The 25,183-nt window shown below is 37.5% G+C and overlaps 1 protein-coding gene across 12 annotated transcripts in view; it reads left to right on the top strand.

The window, feature by feature from the left end:
* ROBO2 (roundabout guidance receptor 2) overlaps positions 1 to 25,183 on the top strand; it is a 688,225-nt gene that overhangs the window by 352,260 nt on the left and 310,782 nt on the right. For all 12 annotated transcript variants that reach the window (XM_087721517.1, XM_087721514.1, XM_087721515.1 and 9 more), the window contains exon 2: positions 22,993 to 23,319. In XM_087721517.1, coding sequence (XP_087577643.1) covers positions 22,993 to 23,319 — 327 coding nt within the window. The remainder of the gene's footprint in view (positions 1 to 22,992; positions 23,320 to 25,183) is intronic.

The following is a 25,183-nucleotide window of genomic DNA, read 5'->3' as shown; positions in this document are numbered from 1 at the left end:
ATAGTGGCTATTTTTCATCTTAGATTTACTCCACTACAACTCCATGTATTGTTATATTACTCCCCCTATTGCCCAAACATTAAAGCAGAGATTATGAGCTTTTCTGGCATTTCTACTATTTCCTCCTTAAATTAAGCTTCTTTCATTCATTCCTATATCTTGAACTAACCTCTGAAAGTTGAAAAATACTGTTGCATTGTCAGTCCTCCTAGGCAAACCAGAGGGGAAAGATAATTTGCTATTTATGTTGTATAAAGCAACATTTTTTTAATCCTTAAAACAAAATGTAATTAAAGATAGCAGTAAAGACTAGAACATTGGATAGGATATTTGAATCTGATTTTAAATCTTGTTTATAATTTAAGATTATTAGTTGCTACATCTTTGAAGCAGTGACAAACGTGTTAGCACTTGTATTTTCCCTTGATTAGGTGCTTCAAAACAAAGGATTCCCAAAGGAATAGTATTATGTTTCAAAGTGATTCAGCTACTTCAGGGTTGGATTTTTTTCTCTATTTGTGAAAAATAGAACAATACTATTAACAATACTATTGTTAATAAAGGCAGCTTGCTTTTGGTTTTTATAGTTATTTTTAGGTCAAATGTATTTTTGTTAACTTGAAAATAATCTAGATTAAAAATTGAATATTGTATGTCTGTTCAAAAGTCATTTTGTTGCTGTAACTAAAATTAATGTTGGCTAACATTTTTGGCTGTTTAATTTTAAATTAATTATCGTCTGGAATCAAATGCAGGAGAACATGTATCTGCCTTTGTATGACCGTAAATTCTTCTGTCCCCCTTTCAGTAAATGACATGTCTTTTTCTCTATGTGATATTGGTTGCTAAGAGAAGTGCAGTGATCTGGCTTCATAATCAGTAGTAAAATCTAAGAGCATATTGGGGTGAAAAGGGAAACAGCACAGTATGAGTCATGAATCACAAGTTGCCTGCACTATGTCTACTTTGTTCTAACTTTTTCTTTCCAAAACTTTTGTTTTACTGAAGTGCTCCTTTTCATCATCTTTTCCAAACCATTCAACAGAATAAGAGTAAAACTAAGCTGTTGTTAGTCCACTCAGAGAAACAACAACAAAAGTGTTGAGAGTTATTCATTGGCCACATTAGTGACAATGTATAATATAAAGAATAGCTTTAGTCAAGAGCCTTTAAAACAGAATGATTAATACTTTGCTTTTGCCTGGGAGAAAGGGGTAGAAGAAAGGTCTGAGTTTGTCACTGTACTGTTTTGATTCTGGCCCCAAACAATACCATAGCAATTGCGAATTTAAATTGATTTTTAAAGAAAATATTCTTTGAATTATTTCTTTGGGGGGTGGCAAAGCTAAAAATCTTCACAAAAGTGGTGAAATTGGTTAATAGGTTTTTTTCACTTAATAATATAAACAAAATTGAGAAATATTGTACAGTGTTTTTAATATTCCATCATAGAAAAGTACTAATTTTTTACCACTTGCTTCCTTGTTTTTTATACTGAGGCTACAAAAGTTGTGGCATCAAATATTTTTGGGAGAAAAAAATTCACATGATTTAGACTAGTGTATTGTGAGCCCTTTTCCCTCCTACAGTAACTTGCTAAAGTCCATAGACCATGGTTGTCAAACTTGATTTCATTGAGGGCCGCATGAGAGTAATGTTTAATCTCAGGGTTCCAAGGTGAACGTGGCCATGGTGGGCATGGCCAGCTCAATGTCACTTGTGTTGGGGGGGGGGCTGAGGTGGCCCAAGTGCTCTGCCAGCAAAAACGGGCTCCCGAGCTCCGTTTTTGGCTCTGATGGCCTCCTGCAAGCCTCTGCCAGGGAAAATGGAGCTCAGAAGAGCTGCATGTTTTCTCTGGCAGAGGCATCGTGAGCCAGTCCTTCGCTGTTTCCAGCATGACCCTGCGGGCCAGATCTAAGCACCCTGCGGGCCGGATCTGGGCTCTAGGCCTTGAGTTTCACACCCCTGCCATAGACCATTTGTAAAGCCAATATGTGTTAAAGAATCAAGCACAAAATTGTTAAATTTGGAGATATGAGTTCCTGCTTTGATTTTTAAAAATAGCCATTGAGTTAAATAGCTGTTTAAAAAAGTGCAAACCTCTCTCATTTCTTTGTAATTGAGATATCTGCACATCTACCTTGTTGTGACTGCATTACTATGCAACATCTTAATTCAGCACACTAACCTCCGATGTAAGAATGAGTAAAACAACTTCCTCCGGAGTCATTCTTTCTTATTTGGCATGTGTTATTAATATATGGAAACAGAGGCCAGAAGGGAAGACCTCCAATTGATGTTGCTTTTTAGCAGTTTGACAGTATATCATTTCACTACTGGCAACTTTCCTGTTTTTTAATGGATTGATTAACAATTTTCAGATGAGAGACTGGTGGCCAGAGGGAATGCTGTTTGGAAGAATAGCTTGAGACAAAGAGCAAATGAAAGCTATCTAGTTACAGAAAATTTACCTACTTCTTGAGTGGTATCTTTACTTCTGGACAGACTGTCTTGTTCAGGAGTTGAGATATCTTCTCAGAAAAGTGGCATATTTATTCCTCATAGCTTGGCAAAGTCATTCTTAAATGGAATGTATCGTGTTTTTTTCTTTTTTTATTCCATTTGTATATCTTCTTTTGAGAATTATTAGTCAATTCCCAATGCTGTGATGGCTGTTGTATTTGTAACATTTGAAAGTGGTCACTTGCTTGCAGTCTTGTGCAGTTCTTATGTTTCTCCTAAGATTCTAGGGTTTGCTCATAGATCTATGGAATACCCTGTGATTTAATATAGCATGCTATCTAGCAAAAGCCTCTGGAGATTTTGAACTGTGAATCGAAGACCTATATAATTTGAAGACTGGACTGAGGTAAAAAAGGATTGGTTTATTCTTGAAGACTCTCTTAATTCTAGAAGTGACTATATCTGCATCATTATCCATTATCCATGGGTGAAATTGGTAAGGAAAGTCAGGTGAGAACTAAGACCCCGGTGAAATAATAGCAGTGAGTGGTTGCTGTCTGGCCATAGTTCAACCATAAATGAAAATATTAGATGGGAAAAGTTGTGTGAGGTTAGGACATAATTGATTTTACTAGATCCTTGGATCCCACCAGTAGGTACACTCACCATTAAGGTCACCACCTGCTATTGCATTTAGTAAACAATGCCTAAGTCTTTTGGCAATTCATAACAGCCTGCTGTGTGATACCCTGATCCTTAGAGTGGTGCAGTTGACCTCTAGGATGGTCCTATGGGGAAAAATATGGCTATTAAAATAAGAGAGCCTTACTGTTATTGCCAAGTTTGATATCAAAATTATCTATTAGTATAAGACCCAGGTTCCCAAGTGGGTTGAGAAAGATATTTTCCCAGTAATGTGAACTAGTATTTGTTAAAGAAAGCAACCTATAAAAGGAAGAAGTAGGCATTTATAATTCATTGTTGCATTTGGATAAATTCAGTCTAGAAGCTGATGCCATGCATGAGGTCTCCTGTAACAAGATAAGAGGATTCTATCCAGTAGGAGTTGAATATTTTGCTAAATAGGTAATATAATACACTTTATGTAGACTTTGGGGCTGCTGAGATGTCCTTGTTCATGATAGGACATAAACTTGAAAGGCTTTTAAGAAGTGTTTGGAGAACAGAAAATAATGGTAAATCTCAGTTTGTGATGTATCCAGTGATAATCCAAGGCAGTGAAAGTGAAGTAATTGGAAGATCTCACATGATGAATATTTATCATGGACTCCTCAGTAAAATCAGATTGAAAGCTGTTACTTATGTTAGTTTTTATGGAACTGAATGTTATGGCTAAAGAGAACATATCACATTAGGAAGAAAACCAAAATAACTATGGGATTATCAAGAGCTAAAGCTGCAATGCAACAGTGGCTATTTGATAATAATTTGTCACTTTGCTTTCTAAAGACTGGACATAATTATTGCAGGCAGCTGGAACACCAGATTGGAAGATTGTGAGTAAAGTTGCGAGGGAATGTAGGAAAGCATGACAGAAATGGGGTGTAGGAAGCATTTATGCCTGGCTGTAGCTGCTTTTTCAAAATCCAGACAGCAACCCCTACTGCACTGCCTCACATTGTCATATACTGTTTTTGCATGTATGCTTCCCATTGTCATTTATTCATTTTTGAATGAATGAATGAATACCTACATAAACGCTCACTCTCCAGGTGCAGCAGGATGAATTATACTTAGAGCCAAGGTGGCGCAGTGGTTAAATGCAGCACTGCAGGCTACTGCTAGATCAGCAGGTCAGCGGTTCAAATCTCACCGGCTCAGGGTTGACTCAGCCTTCCATCCTTCCGAGGTGGGTAAAATGAGGACCCAGATTGTTGGGGGCAATATGCTGACTCTCTGTAAACCGCTTAGAGAGGCCTGAAAGGCCTATGAAGCAGTATATAAGTCTACTGCTATTGCTATTGCTACAGCCAATACTAGTAGGCTATAAAAAGGAAACCAACGAAACACCAGCAAATTACCTTCCCAACACGTTGCACAGTTTTTTTGTAGCCTACTTAATGTCTTGTCCTCTAAAATACAAGAAGGAAAGTATAACAATAAATGCAATTTTGAGGAACTTGAGAATCTATCCAACAGGTTCATTGGATATATTTTCTACAGCATGTATTCCCTATATTCATAACTCTGTTGATTTATAAATCTCACCAGTTTTGATGATAGACTTGATCTTTTTATTCATGTTTTTATTGTGGAAATTAAAATTTCCAAGAAAGTTGTCAAATTTCATTCACTGTCATTGCATATCATACTTATATGTATTAGTTTTAAGATATTTTCTAGTATTTTATCTTTTGAATTTGTTAGTGTTTAGTAATCTGAACATTTCTACTAATTTCACCAAAAAGAATTGTATTTAATCTGAGTTTTATAATCTCTTAATAAAAATTATTTAAAATACAAGTTAATCACTGTAATAAACGTATATTATTATTTTTGAAGAAGTAATTTATAGGGAGAAGTAATGGTTTTATTTTATTGTGCTTAGCCATTCTACTTTTTTAGTTTCTGAGGAAAATTTATCTAATCTAGAAAATGGTAATTAAAGTTACAGTAACAAACAATTCTAATTATTGTGTTTTCAAATTAAGTAATGAAAATTGTCATATAATTCTAAAATGAAACAAAATATAACCATTAGATGGAGGTAGATGAAATAGTTCTTATATTTTTAAATTACTGCAGTCTTTTTTCTCCAGAAAAGTACAGTATTTCTTGAATATATAGTCACACAAACAGTTGAATACTATATATGCTGGTCATTATGTTATTTTAGCTGTAAAAGATTTTGAAGAAACAAAGTGTTTTACCATGGCTGGAAAAAGTTAGCTTAGTTCTCTTTTCCTTTCTTCTAGTTGAATTGTTGCAATTACTATCTTTCATTACTATTTGTAGATTATCACCGTACTAAGTATTCAGAGATTTTGTGAACACATAAAAAACAAGTATGAGCAAAATTTGGTAACAAAAACATTCAGCCGTGAGTAATGATAATGTAATTGTGTACTGCAAAGGGAATTGGAGAATTTTATCTTGTTTTCTTTGACTTATTTTTTAAGGTAGGAATCTTTTAAGTTTCATAGTTCCATTAAGCCTACTGGGGCTTAACATATGTGTTTCCTTTAGCTTCCTACTGAAAATTGGCAAGAAATTGCAGAACTGCTATTTAGTGGTGCAATCCTGGGTTTTGAAGGCCAGCTATGACCCTCTCTGGTTGTTAAATGTATCCACATGTTTGACTTGTGTTGATTATGACCAGATGATGCCAGGAGCCATTTCTTGTTCATTGTGAAACAGCAGAGTGCTTACTGCATTTATGAAGTACATATACATATGCACATATGTGTCTGAAGGCATGTATAATTAATATGAATTGGAAGTCTATATAATTAGCATCTTTTCTCTGAAATCAGACCCTTTAAATTCAGTTGAGCTGAGTCCCAGAAGCAGATATATATTATGCTGTTTAAATATAAATCTAATAAAATATTGATTTCCACTATGGATAACTCAGCATGGAAGTGTGGTTAGCTTATCAAACATAAACTATTTCATGTTACTGGTATATGCAATTTTTAGTTTATAGAGTAGTCTCATATCTTTGTTTCTTCTCATAATAATAACCATGATAATCAAATGCCTATATTTTTTTAATCAAGCTTTAATCCAAAATGACTGGATTAAAGAACTGGCTTTTTACATGAGGACCAAGGTTCAAATTAAGCCTGAGGCAAGATTGTCAGAACCTGCTGTGCAAATTGTGGGCTTCACAAGAACACTCTATGGGGGATGGGCACCAATTTCAAGTAAAAAAGAGAAAGATAAAATATCAATGAGACACACCAACCTCACACATGTACTGAGACCAGTAACAGACTTTTGTGCATTGATTAAAATTCATTTTGGTGGGGGAAGAATTCTTCATAATGGTACCTTGTAAACTTGGATATCTCACAAGGGAAAACATACACAGTATCAATTCCTCACTACAGTGCCTTCAAACAATCAGAGAACCAAGCAATCAGAGATGTGACTATAGATGATGAAATCATGGTCTCATTTTCACCTTCATAGACCCAGAATTAGACAAACAATCTATGATTACATTGCTCCACAACAAAAAGGTAAAGGGTTCACTGTCCAGTCATGTCTGATCCTAGAGTGTGGTGCTCATCTCCATTTCTTAGTTGAAAGAGCCAGCATTGTCTGAAGACATTTTCCATGGTCATGTGGTGAGCATCACTATATGACCAGGTGCATGGAATGCTGTTACTTTCCCACCAAAGTTGTTTCTATTACTCTACTTGCATTTGCATGCTTTCAAATTGCTAGGTGGGCAGGGCACCCAACTTAGTCAAATACCTGAAAATTGAAATATCCAGAATCATGGCTCTCATAAGCCTTTGCCTAACTAACCCTACTTTGAATTTGATAGACAGATTTATCAACCAATTAAAGATGCACTTATGGGATCACATCTTTCAGTACTTATAACAAAGGTCATAATGTAACATCTGGAAGTTATAGCACTTCCACAAATATAACCCAAAATATGAATCAGATATGTAGAGATACCATAATAAAAGTGGACCAATTAGAGAACACCAACAAAACCATCAACAATATCTTCAAAGGAGCCCAGTGTATCAGAGAAGAAGAAATCATCAACACACTATCCTTCCTGGATATCCTGATCAGCAGAGACCATGTTGGCAAACTAGAAACAGAGGTGTACTGAAAAAGTGCTCTACTACCAAAGAAATATAACCCAACCTCCCACAAGAGAAGCTGTGTAAGAGCTTTATTTAGATGAGCACAAAACACTGCAGTACCTTGAATAACAGATAAGGAAACAGAGCACCTATTCAATATCTTCCAATAAAGTGGATATCCATACAACTTCATCAAGTTGGCTGGCTATTCAGCCCAATATAGCCTGGCTACTCATCCCAACATAGCATAGCCATGTCATAAAAAGAATAACACTGCCACGGATCAAAACATCTCAGAAACTATCAACAGAGTACTATATAAACTCAGTGTAGCACACAAGCCAACTAAAGCCCTGGAAAAAAATCCTAAGCAAACCAAAAAACCCAGCAGCCCCAGAAGAAAAAAATAGGAGGCATCTACAATATACAGTGTAATCACTGCATTAGCTACTACAGACTGGCAGAACATATCCATGAACACCAGCTAGCAGTCAAAAGACATAATGCAAACTTTTTAATTTCACCAACATATGGACAGACTTATCCATACTTTCAACAGGGAAACTGTGATCATCCTCCACCAAGCCAAATTCAATTATATTTGAGAATTTCTAGAAACCAGCCACACTGACAAATTAGCCATCAATAAACATATATGCATAAACAATGTCTACACAGTGTGCAAAAGAGACAATATAGAAGCCAAAAAGGGAACAAAATGACCAAAATATCTCTCCATCAGTAGTCAGCGCCCAGATGAACATTGATTAACATCAAGATTAGCATCAGACCAACAATCAATAAGCAAACAATACCCCAATCTACCAAACTACCAAACAAGCTCACTGTAAGGAACCAAAGAACCTCCAAAACCACGCTTACCAACACTGACAGTGCAAGCTGCTAGAATATAAACTGAAGTAAATCTCACTTCTTACTAGCCCTGATGATGTTACCTAGTTTGGGTAATAAAACGTCTGCAAGAAAATAAAAGGCTCAGAAGGTACTAAGGATACCTCATTTCAATCATTAGCTACAAAAATTCTCCTTTATTGCTAAAGGCACGTTGTATGCTAGTAGTGGTTCTTGCCTTACCTCTTAAGTAGAAGATGAATGATTTTAGCTTTATCCCTGATATACACTCATCTACATCACAAACATTATTGAAATGTAGTAAAGGACTAATACTGCTATTGCTATAACAGTCTTGGAAATCTTACTGTACTGTAGCCTCATCCTTGTTAAACTTCAGCAAATTAAAGAGACATCGGATCTGCTTCTGAATGTTACCTTGTTTTAGATTGACAAATTATTTCATCTGCTTTAGGAGAGAGAGAGGGAGGGAGGGAGAAGGGGAGAGATTAATAGCCTGTTCAAAACGTGTTTGGCAGCAATTACAATTATTAAATCTAACTTTATTTTTTAGTTTAAAAATATTTCTTTCTGTTAGAACACATTAATTCTTGCCTATTTCATAAATATTTGGAAGCAATTATTTTCTAAATTTCATATTTTAATAATGTAGCAAGTTATAATCCAATAGGTAAATAGGAACAAAAAGTGGGATTTAAAAAGTCACAAAATAGAAATGTTTTATTTTGGTTTAGATTTTTAAAAAATACATGGATAAACTTGCTACTATTACTGCCAGAATCTAATGCTAAGTACCATTAATCTTTGCTTAAATGATTAATGCAAATTGGCTTTGTTCTTGTATTACCAGACAGTAACAGCTAGTTTAAAGCTAAAAATAGAAAGTAATGCTAGAGAGTCGTGTAGAATCGCGAAAAGAAGAGTTAGTTGCTTTGATGCAGGGACTTTGTTTGGGTTCTGTTTTATTTAACATCTTCACTAATAATCTACACAAGTGGGTAAACTGCATGTTAATTAAATTCACAGATGACACTAACTGGAGAGGTGTTACAAATACAGGATGACCAGATTTCTAAGTAGAAAATCTAGACCACCTGTCACTGCACGCAGACGAGCAAGCAGTAACTAGAGATAGTATAAAAGGATTAGTAGGTTAATTTTGAGAAAGAAGATGGGGACAAAAATATATTTAGTCCATAGTAAATATACAGTGCATAAAGTAGTATTCTATTTTCAGCATAATACCCATATTTATTTATTATTTTATTTTTCTGTCCTCAAAGTTATGTGCTAAAAACTGGGGAGAATAATTTCTTAGATACTCAATTATAAGTAAGTTTTCAAATACTTAGTATTTAGTTTAAGAACACTACCTTGGAAAAAAAAGGCTTGAAGTGAGACTGTAGCACATGTGCAGTACAGAGATAAGCACATGTAAATGCTGAAGAAATTCTGTAAGGTGTTAAATAATCTGAAATATTCAACATGAATTTTAGTTGCCTGGGTTGGTGCCAATTTTCTGCACATGAATTATTATTGGAATGCTGTGTATTCCGCCTTTCCACATGAATAATTGTTAATCCACTTATGTGACACTGCAGTAAAACTTTTAGCAAGATTACAGAATGAATCAGCATATTGGTCTGGAAACAAGAATAATGTGTTGCTTAATATAAGAATTTAAACTTAAAAGTGAAAAAAAAACACCAAATAACTTAAACTGCACTTGGCTACAAGCTGGGTATTTCAAATGCTGATGAAAAATTAGGGGAAGCATATTAAGCAAACAAATCAGTAATAATTCATGTACACAGTGCTAGGGAAGCATGCTTTTTAATACTGAGCAAAATAATTTGAGGAAATGGATGAAGTGCCATTTGTGTATTGTTGATACCTACTGTAGCTCTTTTTATCAGTTACTTGAATTGAATGAGTCTGTGATAAAATCTTTGGACTTGTTAAAGAAATTTGGAACTGTGTCCTGAAAAGACATGGACACTTTAGGTAAAACGTCCCTATATAGGAATTGAATATTTCTGTAAAGTTGCATTCTTCCTGAACTGGAAGATTCTAATTTTGAATTAGCATATAAGTGGCTGTAATTGGAAATCATTGGCTAATCACGGTAGGTTTACCAATCTGGTTTATTTTCATTTTCTGTTACCAAGATAATACTTAACAGGCACAAATTCCAAGAAATCCAGAAAAATAGAAGATATGAGTAATCTTGAAGAAATAAGTGAAAGTAAAAAAAGTTATAATGTTTAAATATCACTCAAAATTGTACATTTGTGTCTTTTTATATGAATGTATTAAGTTTCCTTTCCATAATCTTCACAAGCCATCAAAGTAATTTCATGACTTTAGTGGCAATGTCATCCAAAGTTTATATAAGGCTATTTATGGTATATTGTCCATTTTATGTTTGTGATTTCCAATAAAAGTTATAAGAAATACTAGGATGGTAGCCAATCATTACGTAACAATCTCTTTCCTTACTTTTTCTGCTTGCATATTTTAAGTTTCCAGTTATTTTCCTATTTAAATTTTATGACGAGAGCCTATTAAGCAAAATGGTCTTCATGCAACACCGTATTTATAACAAGAACATCAACAGTGGAAGTCACGTATCAATTGAGAATATTCTGTAGGCCCCAGCTAGGCCATGATTAGCCTGACTGTGGAAGACAATTGTAGAGGCATCTGCTCTGTTAATTTTGAGAGAAAATTTACCAGATGGGGGCTGAAGATTTAAATGATTAGAAGGAAGTAGATTGGAATACAAATTGGATTAAAAGAAATTAGATTGATATAAATCGAATTGAGTCACAACAGTTTGTGTTCGTTATACCAAGGGGCAGGGGATTATGGGAGAAGCAGATGCTCCAATGAGATAGGAATTAATGTGGCTTTGACAGTCCATCTGGGAAAGCCTGACTTATCAAGTACATCTCTAATCTCTCTCTCCATTTATCAATGCCATAATGTTAATTAGTACTTCATTCATTAAGTTAGTTACAGAGGAGAAAAAAATCTCACCCCTAGGCTTTCTATGTTGAAGATTTGTGATTATGCCAAGACATAGGAATTTCTTTCTAGCTGTGCTAACTACGTATATTAATCTTACGTAAAATTTTTTAATCCTGCTTTTGGCACCCAAGAAATTTACTAGGCTTTGTTTTGCTATATTTTTTCTTCATAATTCCAGATTTGTAGCTATGTAATGTGCTATCTTAATGTCCAGCTAATCAGGGAAAAGGGCGGCCTATAAATAATAAACAAATTCAAATTCAAATCAAGATAATAGAAATTCCTAGTAATAATTGCCCTTGATGCTATTTTAATCTGTTACATATTTTCAACTGTTAATATGTTGTTTTATCACCAAATATATTAATCACTTTATCAATTGGTAGGTTCTTTCTTATGGTAAAAAACAAAAATATGTGTGCATAAACATGCTATTGTTTGAGAATATTGTATTTATGACTTATGAAATTTATTTTGAATGTGTATGCTGGTCCCAGGGTTCCTCCCTATTCGGTCTGGTACGCCAGAAGAGGGAGTGAAAATCTGGTGTACCGGATAGGACCGGTAGTAAAAATGGTGGCTTGGCCACGCCCCTGAACCTGTTTTCCTGTCAGAAGCATTATCAGAAGCTTTTTTTAAAAAAAGTTTTTTTACCCTGCCAGCTCAGGCAAGGGGGAAAAAAGCTTTAAAAAGTAAGAGAGAAAGGGAGGAAGGAAGGGAAGGGAAGGGCGAAAGAAAGAGAAAGAAAGAAGAAAGGAAACTCACTTTTCTGCTGGGAGATTTAGCAAAGGAGAAAAACAAATGCTGTCGCTTTAAATCGGAACTGAGCATGCCTGGCTGTGGAATTCTGGAAGTTGAAGTCCACAAGTCTTAAACTGCAAACTTTGGAGTCCTGCATTAAATTGAAAAGCTGCTCAGGTTTGCAAAGTGGCATTTGGCAGTTATTTTTTTTTTGCGGGGGGGTGGGTGGAGTTTGCTTCACACAGAGGAAAGGGAGAAAGAAGAAGGGAAGGAAGGAAGGAGGGAGGGAGGGAGGGAAGGAAGGAAGGAAGGAAGGAAGGAAAGAAAAACAGCACAGCAATTTAGGACTAGAAGGCTACTCAGAGGCCATCTATTCCAACCCCCTGCTGCAGCAGGAAATCTTACATTGTCTGGATTATCTTGGTGCCTCCAACAGAGAGGAAAATTGCCAGGAAGAAGAAGGAGTTTACTAAGACAAGACTGCCATACAGAGGAAGGCAGAAGATAGTCCTTGATTTATGACTACAATTGAGTCCAAAATTTCAGTTGCTAAGCAAGAGCATTGTTAAGTGAGCTTCACCACATTTTACCCAATCCATGACATCTCCTGGTGAGGGACATCAAGTTGGCCACATCTACCCAGTCACATGACTGCCAAGCCAGGACCACAAAATAGGCCACTCCCACAGAATAGGTAGTAAAAGCCATCCCTGGCTGGTCTATTTTAATTCTCAGATTGAGTGACATCAGCATAACTGTATTTCTAATTGATTCGTTAAGCAGTATGTTGAAGTATGAATACTATATTTGGAGAGCTCTAAAATAAATATTTCTCCTGTGTGCTGCTTGGAGAGTCCAAGCATGAATTGAATTCTGTCTATCTGCCCAAGGACTGAATTGGGATTTCTTTGGCCAGCCTCTAGTTCCATACTGGGTTCATTTTTTTCAATTCAGTCTAGCCCAGTAGGACATATCCAAAGAAGCTCCAACAGTCTTTGAACAGATAAGCTTGGACCCCTTTTATTTTATAGACCTTTTGTTTTGTTTTGTTTTGTTTTGTTTTGTTTGTGTTAGAGTCAACTTTGTGCATTTGGTTCTTATTTTTCCTCTTTCGTTCGTCAGAGATTTCTAGAGCAGGAATTGTTGAGGGTTTCCCTTGCCTTCGTGCCGCAGTGTTCTGGACTTTGCTCAGACGCCTGCGGCATTGGGAATTTAGCGGTGGTGCTCCCTAGCATGGGTGGCCATTTTCCATCTAGGCGACCCATGGGAGACCAGATATTTTTTTTCCTCTCTGAAGTGCAGTGGCATGGTTTCCTCCTAGGGCCAGCCATGTGTGGCCATTTTGAATTCTGGATTCCCTTGCTTTTTGCTGCCTGATTCCAGTGCAGATCGCCACTGGTGATAGCTTGATCTTGTCCAGGTCGCTGGCTGGATCTCCACCACCTGGGATCTATACTACAGCGGCTTTAGAGTTTTTGGCCAGGCTTGGTCATACTCCATGTTGTTTTTTCCTGATTTGCCTCAGTGCTTCCAAACCACTTCCGGTTCGTGCCATTTTTCTGCTTACCGAGACCAGCCAGATTCCTTACCTAATCTGGGTGCAGGACCCATGCAGGCTTGTGCTGGTTGCGCATTCCACATTTGCAACCTTTTGGTAAGTGGAAATCAGACCTCCACTCTAGTGACTGCTGGTGGCCATTTTTTCCAGAATAGAGAAGGCTCCTGGTCATCTAACTCTCTGAAGTATGGCGGAGCACAGCCCTATGGACGAGATTCAGCACGCAGGCCATTCTACCAGTCTACAGAGTAGACCCTGTCCTGGGAAGGTGGGTAGGTCTGCGAGAGAGGCTCTGAGAAGAGTCAGAACACAATGCCCCTCTGGCAAAAAACAGACTAAGGGGCAGGATAGGGAGGCACTTAGGCACCAAAAGGCATTAGAAAAGTAGTTTGCCAAAACTCATCATCAGACCATGGCACAGGCCCAGCTAGACTACCAACTAGGGACCCCAGAGCACCAGGACCCTGAGCATTTGGATCTTCCCCTCTGTTAGCGAGGAGGACCAACAAGATCTGAACCCAGATGATGCCTCAGAGATCCCCGGGTTGCCAATCCCCACCCTTAGTAGATGTTTTTGCTTGTTCTACAGAGACAGAAAGGGAGCCACCTAGCTCACCCTGGCATTCATCTCTGGAGCTCTCAATCGCTCCCATTGCGGTGGGACCAGGTTAGCTCCTCTTCACCACTCAACACAGGGCCCCAGCAACAGGATACTCACACAGGGTCCCTCTTTGCCTCATACCTCCCTAGGCAGTGAAGAATCTGTTTAGGGTGAGGACGACCTGGCTGACCAAGACTTGTCTGAGGACAAAGGTCTTGCCCCTGACAAACCTTCCTTCACAAGTCTTTTTAAGCCTACCTTGTTTAAGTCTATTTTGTACAAGGCTAAGGCCACCACTCACATGGGGGTTACGGCTTCTCCGGAGCAGGGTGCCACGGATCCTCAGGATCCAAGTGGGAGTCTATTTAATGAATTTGATCATGCACAGAAAATCATCCTTCACCCAAGCTATTCATGGACATGGTTCAGCATCAATAGGCGCAACCTGGGGCCCTAGCCACCCCCAGTGGCAGCAATAAGAAGCTCTATACTGTTGATCCCAGTTTAGAGGAACTTCTGAAGCTCCCCCCTGTGGATGTCCCTGTGGCATCCCTGACTTCATCTTCAGTTCTTCCCCCAGAACTCTTGGAGGGTCTCAAGATAGAGGACAAAAGGACCATAAAAGCTTGCCATAAGATGCATCAGGCAGCAGCATGGGCCATCAAGGTGGCCACGGCCGCCTCCTTTTTCAGTAGGACCTCCCTCCTCTGGCATCGCCAATTGCAGACTAGATTGCACTCCAATGACACCAGATTATGCCAGGATATCAATAAGCTGGTGACAGCAGCAGAATACTTGGCAGACACCATACTTAATGCTGCCAAGTTTGCATCCAGGGCCCTGGTTTCTAACGTTACTTCGCGTTGCCTTCTTTAGCTTCGCCATTGGCACATGGACATGAGGTCTAAATGGAAATTGGCCTCTGCTCCCTTTAAGGGAGGTAACCTTTTTGAGGACTCCCTTGACCCATTTCTTACTTTCTTAGTAAGGTATTGCCCTACATGTTCCAAAGAGCAGATCACAGATTCCTGTCATACTTCTGTAGGCAGTCATTTTGAGCACCTGAGACAAATCCCAGTACCTCTTCCTTCCAGCATTCCTACCCTCAGTGGGCTGACAGCCTGCAGGACAGGCAGTCGTTTTGGGATAGGGGCAAACAACAGCCATTCTCTAGGTGGCCATTTTGGGAAGGTTCTAACTCCAGACCCTTCCGTCGGAATAAGTGACCACCAACTGACTCCTCCCATTGGAGGGCAGTTACAAGTCTTTGCTGCCCAATGGGATTTGATCACCACAGACGTGTGGGTCCTACAAACCATAAAGTTGTGTCTTACTTTGAACTTCATCTCCTCCCCCCACAACATTTTATTTGTTGTCCCATCCCCGCCTGTCCCTCCAAGAATGGTCTCATAGAAAGTGAAATTCACCATATAACAGAGATCAAGGGCATAGAGCCAATCCCCCTACGGCAGGAAGGCAAGGGATTCTACTCTATCCTCTTTCTCGTACTGAAGAACTCGGGGTGGGTGGGGGTGGAGAACAATTTTAGACCTAAAAAAGCTCAGTCCATCTAGCATGTAAACGCTTCAAGATGCAATCCCTTCAATCGATCCTGGGCTGCATCTGAAAAGGGGACCTCTTAACATCCATTGATATACAAGAATCATACCTCCATGTTCCAATTCGACCATCACACAGAAGGTTCCTGAAGTTCTACTTCACAGGGCATTATTACCAATACAGAGCCATGCCGTTCAGCCTGTCATCAACTCCCAGAACCTTCACCAAGTTACTGTCGGCAGTAGCAACTTACCTTAAGTCGTGTCCAGTGAGACTCCAATGCTACCTGGATGACATCCTCATCCAGTCGTCCTCCCAACTGTAAGTGACACGTGACCTACGAATCACGATGTGAACCCTACAAGATCACGGGTTCTGCATCAACCTGGAGAAAAGGCACCTGACACTCACCACCAGACTGCTTCATCTGGGAGCAGTGATTGACACATTATCCTGCCAAGTGTTTCTATCCCAAGACCATCCCGATATAATCAAGATGCTTGGGAAGCAGGTACGGTCCTTGTGAAGAGTACCTGTAGTTCTTCTTTCCAAATTACTTGGAAAGATGATTTCATGTCTCTCAATAGTTCCTTGGGCGAGACTGCATGCAAGAGAGCTCCAGTGGTTCCTCTCGCCACTACAGAAGGCCGACACCAGCAACTCCACAGCCAAGGGTTGTGTCCCACCGAAGGTTGTGCGATCCTTCTGCTGGTAGCAATCTCCATCCATGACAAAGGGCAGCAGCCTCTTCCAGGAACCCTGACCATCACATTGGCCTGACCGTCACATCAGACACTAGCCTGTTCAGTTGGGGCGCCCACCTGCAGAACCCGATAACGCAAGGCAGGTGGTTCCCAGAAGAGCTGTCACACAATATCAATTGGCTGTAGCTGAGGGCAGCGTGATTAGCCCTTCACCATTTCCGAAGGGAGATACAGGGCTGGCATGTATTGATATTGATGGTCAATGTGGCAACAAAGGCGCATATCAACCATCAAGGGGCCACCCGGTCCAGGTCCCTCATGGCGAAGACTCTGGGAAGGTTGACAGAAACACTCTGGGTTCATACGAGTGGAGCACATCTCCAGGATGAACAATGTACAGGCGGATTGACTGAGCAGGACCACCTTCGATCATTCAGAGTGGCGCCTGTAGCCGGACTGCTTTCACCAACTGTTGCTGAGGTTTAGCCAGCCTGTAGTCGACCTCTTTGCCTGTCCAGAGAACACCCACCTTCCTAGATTATTTTCCTTGTTCTTGTCACCTCAAACAGAGGGTGTCAGTGCCCTCTGTTGCCTCTGGCCTTGATGTCTCTTATGTTTCTGCCACTCCCTCTCATCCCTAGAGTGACCAGAAAAATCCTGGCAGAGGAGGCGAAGGTTCTCCTGGTCGCTCCCCATTGGCCCAGACAGTTCTGGTTTGCCCACCTTGCCAGCCTATCCATCACCAGGCCCTGGAGAATTCCCCAGGACAAGGTCTCTCTCAGCCATGGAGTGTTTCTCCTTCCGGAGCCCCAGTGGCTCCAGTTGATCGTTTGGCACTTGAGAGGGACCTCCTGAAGAGGGACAACTTCTCCAACAAAGTCATTCAAACCATTCAAGCCTCCAGATGACCCTTGACCATCAGACTATATGATGTGACCTGACCCGCCTTTTCCAAGTGGTGTTCCAAGAAGCACATCGATTCCATCGCAGCTTCAATCCCACAGGTCCTGGACTTCCTGCAGGAAGGTCTTGATAGAGGTCTGTCTTCCAACACCCTCCAACGGCAAGTAGCAGCATTATCTATGATTCTGGCAGGTGACACTCAACAGACAATCAGTCAGCACCCAAGGTACGCAGTTTTCTGAAAGGGGCCACGAATCTACAACCTGTGGTCATTTATCATTACCCATCCTGGGAGCTGTCCATTGTGTTGCAAGTGCTCACTTGTGCCCCTTTTGAGGTGCTAAGATCATCTAGCCTTCGACATTTGACTTTTAAGATTGCCTTTCTCATAACCATCGCATCGCCCAGGAGAATTTCGGAGATGGCAGCACTGTCAATCAGGGAGGACTTGTGCATCTTCCACCCTGACAGGGTCATTCTATGATTGGACCCTTCTTTCATCCTGAAAGTCAACTCCTGGTTCCACAGGGCCTAGGAGGAGGTGGTCTTACTGGACTTTTGCCCAAGGCCCAGGCATCCCAGGGAACAACACTGACATACTCTTGTTGTCCGGAGAACTCTTCGGAGATATATTAAGTGGACTGCCTCCTTTTGACGATCTGAATCATTTTTCATGTCCTTTCAACTGGCCTCTATGGGTCGCAAGGTAACCCCTTCAACCAGGAATTGGTTAAAGGCTTGTATTGCTCTGGCCTATGAACACCAGGCCAGACTGGTCCCGGGCCGTATAACTGCACACTCCACCAGGAGTGCTGCTACCATGGCTGCCTGGGCAACACAAGCTTCAATTGAAGAGATTTGCAGAGTGGCTACTTGGGCGTCCCCTTCACCCTTTGTCAGGAATTACAAATTGGACAAATTCACTTCTATAGAGGCATCGTTTGGGAGACGAGTACTGCAAGGGGTTCATTCCAGTGGGGAGACCCTCAACTTATCTGTGTCCCACTCTAGTGACATCTAGCTTGGGTATGTCCCATGCTTAGACTCTCCAAGCAGTGCACAGGAGAAGGAGTGTTGGTTTTCCTCAATGGTCATTTTCTGGGTGCTCTGGAAGAGTCCAACCATGCCCTGGGGTCTCCTTACCTTCCAGGGATGCCAGAGTGTGACATAGGACTATGTCTTCGACAGGACCACGTCTTTATTGAAAAACTGGACCCGGTACAGAACTAGAGGCATGGGCAGATAGACAGAATTTAACCCATGCTTGGACTCTTCCGCAGTGCACAGAAAACAATTGTTCAGGTAAGCCAACACTCCTTTACTTCACTTTTTATTAAATTTATAAGACAACCTTGGGCAGCATATAAATTCACTTCTAAAATTAAAAACCCAAGCATACAGAAAAAAGAAAAAAATATTCCAAAAAAATAAAACTCATATGTATTTCCAAAGTACTTGAATATATGCAATATGTTAGAGACATGCATTCCTAAAATATTTGGGCTTCTCCCCGCCAATACAAAGACTCATGAAATTGGAAGGCTACATTTAGGCTAATAGCATCATTCCCTGCTCAATATAGGAAGCCAAAATAAAGCATCCCAAAGGGTCAACTGTGTACATTCTTGTTGACTATGTCCTACTATTGTATCCTCCTACAATTCCTCATTTTTTATATGTTTCTTTATAAATTTGACTTTTTCCCACTTTCTATATGTGTTCTTTTTGCTTTCAGATCTTTACAAAAGCATTTTATGTATGCATAGCAACTGGTTTCCCTAGCCTCCATTTTTTCTCATTTAAATTGTTCCTCGGTGTGTGTGTGTGTGTGTGTTCTCTCTCTCTCTCTCTCTCTCTCTCTCTCTCTCTCTCTCTCTCTCTTTCTCATCTATCTATCTACACACACACACACACACACACACACAAAATCTATTAGCTTTTTCCTGTGTTAAATGGATAGAATAAATGAAGCCATGTGTGAACAATGCATGTATTTTAAAGAATTTCTATCATTTTAATGTGTTTAAATAATTCCAGATTGTTGCACATTATATTGTTATTTAATACATTCCTTCATGATACAATAATCAGATTTTTGCATTAATTACATTACTAAATATTTGTTTGTTTCTGTAGTGTTGTGATCGCTATAGAAATTGTATTATTTTAGGACCTGAAATGTTGTTTTCAGAAAATACGAATTAGAATGCAGTTGAACAAGATAATACTGATATAGTAATGCCAAAATGTAAAAAAAAAAAAAGAATTAAAATGGTTTAATATTAAAAGTGGAGCCATATTTTCAAAATGCCAGGAAGTTACTTGTATGATAACATTGAACAATGGTCTATTATAATATTAACTATTTGAACTTCATATTTTTAAGTTCAGTTACATTTAGTTTAAGTGAATTATGGACATTTGATATATTTTTTTGGTAACAAGATACATTATGTTTACTGAAAATGACTGGTCAGTTAACATTTATGATCTGAAATAGTTACATATATTTTTCAGGTATATTCCTTTCACTTATGTACTGTTGCTTTTAGAACTTATTCACAGATTTACCATGTAAAATTTAATAATTAAATGTAGACTACCTGAATTCTTAACACCTCTTATTAGTTTCTCATTGTAGATGAACAAAATGATTTTTAAAAAATCACTTCGAATCAGTCATCCTCTCACACAATCACAGCCACTCATCCATGCATTCCCCACATAGATCAGTTAAAAACACAGAAAATACAACAATAATGAAGTTAAAAAAGTGGGTACAATCATCAATCAAACATACCAGTCACATACCATGGTCTGCACAGTATACATGTCCTCAATAGAAAGCAGGCTGGTTGCAGTCCCAACTATCTGTTGGAGTCTGTACCTGTTCTGTTTAGTTAGCTATACCAAACTAGAAAGTTATAGAACTACATTGTTTTGCTTAATGAAATGAAATTTGTTGCTGGAATGTTTATTAAGTACTCCAGTGAGATACAGAACTAGTTCCTTCAAATTTTTATTCACTGTATTACGAAAAACATTCTTTGTAACTGCCATTCTTGATAGACTGAATGAAGTAGGAAGAAATATCAGTGCTTGCACATACTCTCTAAATTAGCGCTAAATATTGGCAGAATTAGTAGTGTGCTCTCTATCATTAAGAAAAGGGAATTCTATGTAATCTTGATGCAAAAGAGTGTTGGAAAACTGACAACTACAGTTCAGCAATAACACACCATTATATTTACATGAATGGAGAAATGGAAGAAATTATTGGAAAAAAAGTCTGTGATATAGGAAAATTTGAATAGGTTCCAGAATAAATGTAGAAATAGAGATTTTATCTAAGCCACGGCTACTGTGAATATAATACCAACAAAAGGGAGATTTTGCATATAGTTCATGATATCAGAGTCAATGTAGTGAATATGGTGTTTTGAGATATACAGTACATAAGTTTGTAATTTAGGTAACATTTCCATTTGCTAGTATAAAATATTGTTTAAAAACAAATGACTGACTTTTGTCCTTTCCTATTAAATTGAGCTGTCATTTGCTGTACAATGGTATCATTTATTTATTCAGGAAATACACAATTACATTTACTTCTGAGAAGCATGAAAATGTGTTAAATTTGCTAAAGGTGGTTTGCCTATAATGCCACAGCTATAGCATTTAGTATATGCTTATGTTTTATTAGATGTAAAATTCTAAAAGGATGTCTGTCAGACCTGCAAGCTGGGAGGGGGGTTTATGTGGGGTTGGGTGATGTGTAGCCATAATAACATTCTTCACTGAAAGTCAAGATTGACTTGGTCTCTGCACCTGGTCAGATCTGGATGGGAGGAGTCTGTCTTTGTGGCAGTGAAAAATTGGACCCTGTGATGAACTTGTGGATGTTGGGGCAGGATCTTGAACTTTCAACTGGATGGGAAAACCTGGAAGCTTTCAGATTCAGGTTTTCTCAGATTTGCCAACATGGCTCTTTTAATAAATTGGAACATTGAGGAATCTCTTGCTTCGGATTCTTATTTTATTTTGGATGCTATTTGGAACCTTGACAACGTCATTACAATCATGCTGTATGTAAAAGTCATATGGTTTAATTACATAAATAAATAAAAATATTTTATAATTTATATTTTAAGCAGCTCTTGTTAAAAACATATGCTTGCACAGCTGTATGCAGAAATGAGACCAATCCAACTTTTCTACATACATTGATTATTTGGAATTAGTTGACTAATAGTATCCTGTAAATATTTATTCAGAAGTAAGTCCTACTGATTTAATAGGATATTGAATAGCATTAGGAATTTAATAGGATATTTGATTTTTAGGTAAGTACAGTATATAGGTGTAAGTTTCAGTTATGTGATTAAGCAAACAAATCTAAATCTAAAACATTAATAAAGCATTCTGACAGGCGGGCAGAATATAATTAAATATCTTTATTGGTTGATGATTGAAATACATTTGTTGGTAATGCATTATATTGAACAATGATAGTAATAATAAGTAACACTTTTTTTCTTGGAGGAAATGTTAACTTTGCATAAGAAGGCAGTAATCCATGAAGGGGATAAAGAATAATAGGTTATTATTATTATTATTATTATTATTATTATTATTATTATTATTATTATTAAATAATTATTATTTTAATGTATAATATGCTCTTTATTGAACTTATTATTAATAATAATAAATAATGTTCAATAAAGAACTTATTCAGAAAAAACCCAAAATAATTACCATTAATGTGCTTATCTCTCTTCAAAGAAGGGTGTTCAATCTAGGAATTGTATATTTTCCCCCTTTATTAAATTGTAGATACAAGCTAGCAAACACACTGCTAATCTCAACTCTGAATGACACATGGACACATACAAAACATGTCTACAAACACATTGGTTTTCAGGTAATTATATTATACAGTGATATGTTGGTACTCAGCTGCTTTGAAATTAATCCAATTTGATACTCAACACATTTTGATGTGAAAGTTTGTCCCAGTACTCATTTTTTATTTGGTACTCAACACACAAGCTGCAACTTGTTGTTGTCGGCTGCCTTGTGACTCACTATATTATTCTTTGGGGTGGGGGAATGGTACTCATCGTTTTTGGTACACATCACACTTCCCAGAACCAGTTAATGATGAGTTCCGAGGTACCATTGTATTGGAGAGACACCTATGAAAATGCTTCACTACAAACTGAAAATAGTTTAACAGTAGCAAGCCATATATATCCTAGGTTGGGAGGACTATTGGTATCTAAGATTTTTTTTTTAAAAAAATTCTAAAATGTTTTAAAGCCAATTAATTATTTCAAATAAAATTTCAAATGAGTAAAGTAGACCTATTTTTGTACAAGGATATGCTTTATGATTAGTCTTTTAAGGGAAGAAGGGTATATAGTAGTGATTGTTTATATAACTCTAAATATATTTTTCACATACTATTTTCATCTTTATTAAAAAAAACACTTATTTCTAGCCCCCCCAAATGTCTGAATTCATTCTACAATGTCTCACTTTCCTAGGAAATGAATAGTTCCACAAAAGTAATAATTCAAATTAGTAATAGATCAAAAAATGATCTAGTCTTTAATGCAAAATTGAACTTTATTTATATAGATTGTGCATCTGATTTTATAAATACGATATACATGCTTACATACAAAGTGTCTATGACTATTTCATTTGTGAAAACTATGAGTTTTGAAAATGGCTTACTGATTATTTTTTCTTTGTCATTAGGATCTCGTCTTCGCCAGGAAGACTTTCCTCCACGAATAGTAGAGCATCCATCTGATGTTATTGTTTCTAAAGGAGAACCTACAACTTTGAACTGCAAGGCTGAAGGAAGACCAACTCCCATTATTGAGTGGTACAAAGATGGAGAGCGTGTGGAGACTGACAAAGATGACCCCCGTTCACATCGCATGCTGCTTCCTAGTGGATCTTTATTTTTCCTAAGAATTGTACATGGACGCAGGAGTAAACCAGATGAAGGAAGTTATGTTTGTGTTGCCAGGAACTATCTGGGGGAAGCTGTGAGTCGTAATGCATCTCTGGAAGTAGCATGTAAGTAATTCTAAACCATATTCAGACTTTATGAAATATTTTGCAGTTATTGAATCATAGTGGAGAAATGTATACTTTCCACTATGCATTCCTAACTTTATTAATGTTATCCATAAAGTTTATGGGACCATTAAAGGAAAGTAGGCTTATTGTTTTGACCATTGATATGTTTGTTAATGCTGTAGTCATGCATAACCATTTATGCTAAGATACCAGTTGGTATTTCATTCTATTTTGCTAGTGGGAATTATTACTGTTTTAGCAAATGTTTCATGAACAATGTTTTTTATGCTTTTAATGTGACTTTAACTCTTCAAATAAATTACGAACTGTTCATAATTATGAACTATTTGTATTAATAAATCAAATATCCTTGTGATAATCTTATTTTCTTTTGCAAGTGTATTTAATGGACGTTTATAGTTAGCTTCATTTTTGGAAATGAAATAATACCATATTCAAGTTACGGTTTACAGAAATTACAGCATTTGCTTCTGTAACAATGGGCTATGGATATTTTGTTATCTTAACAGGACTAGAACGCTTTTTATGCAAATGTAAATTGCTAAATAGAAGTGAAATGATCATAAAAAATATATTGAAAAAGATACAGAGACAGAATTTGAATTTCATGTATCAGGTCCCTGCTTTGAAAGACTACAGACAAGTCCTAATCTGGCTGATATTGCTTCTGATCTAGGCAGAGTTGGTTGTAGCACCAGAGATAGCAGCTGTAGCCCCAGCTGTTAAATTTGAGATAGCAGCTTGATCTATTGACCACTGCAAGAGAGGCTCTGGTCTAAATGAAAATTCATGAAAAATTGATGAAGTCCTGAGATTATTTTTTTCCTTTCCTTTTTCAGTACTATGCTACTCTAAGTGAGAAAAGATTAAATGATGTGTTGAATGTTTTAGCTGCAAGGAGGTTGTAGTTCAGAGGTCAGAAGTCACGAGGAAACTGATCATTTTCACTGTACCCTTTGGTTTAAATATACCAGATCATTTATTAACTGGCTATGTATGTATGTATGTATGTATGTGTTTTTCTCTGTGTGTATGTGTGTATATTTATATGTACATATGTATGTGTGTGTGTGTGTGTGTGTGTGTGTGTGTGTGTGTGTGTTTCCAATTTGTTAACCTTTTCCAGTACAGGAAATTGATATTGACAAAAATAATGATTATATTCAAATTATTAACTTAGAAAAGAGAAGAAAAATTGAAATCTGAAATTGAAAGTAGTACCTTATAACATTACAAAATGTTTTTATTTTATTTGTGGTCTTATTATTTGTGTATTATTTGAAATATTAGCATTTGAATTATTTCTTTAAAACTTAAAGTATATTTAACATTTTTATTTGTAAGAATTATTTGAGAATTTGGCAATAATTCTAAACATAAACCAGTTATTTCAACCCAGTATCTCTAACTTTGATTCACATCCACCTAGTTTATAATAAGGATTAGATTCTAAGATGTATCTAAATAATAAATACAAATTGTATCTAATCAAATCACAATTACTTTAATTAAATGCTCATAAAATTATAGCATCATTTTAGAATAACATTTATTTAGCAGTTAAAAAACTGATTTTCTCTAAAGGTACAATTTTTCTCAGGTTTGGAATGTAAACAATTTTATCTGATTTTTTTTTAAAGAAACAAATCTTTTAAAAAGTCCAAGCCCAAAGCGTCACATGGTGTTGCAGCACTATTGCAAAATGGAATAACAGGCTGTATTAAGAATTATGAACACTTTCCATTACATATAATCTTTGACTTAACTACCAAAATTGGGACTAAAATTTTGGTCACTAAGGGATGAAGTCATAAAGAAAGATGTCATGTGATGACATTGC

This window comes from Thamnophis sirtalis, unplaced genomic scaffold, assembly GCF_051295495.1.
Source record: "Thamnophis sirtalis isolate CommonGarterSnake01/CBP01778 unplaced genomic scaffold, rThaSir2_p1.2 scaffold_8, whole genome shotgun sequence".
NCBI lineage: Eukaryota > Metazoa > Chordata > Lepidosauria > Squamata > Natricidae > Thamnophis > Thamnophis sirtalis.
This window is presented reverse-complemented; position numbering and strand designations above follow the sequence as displayed.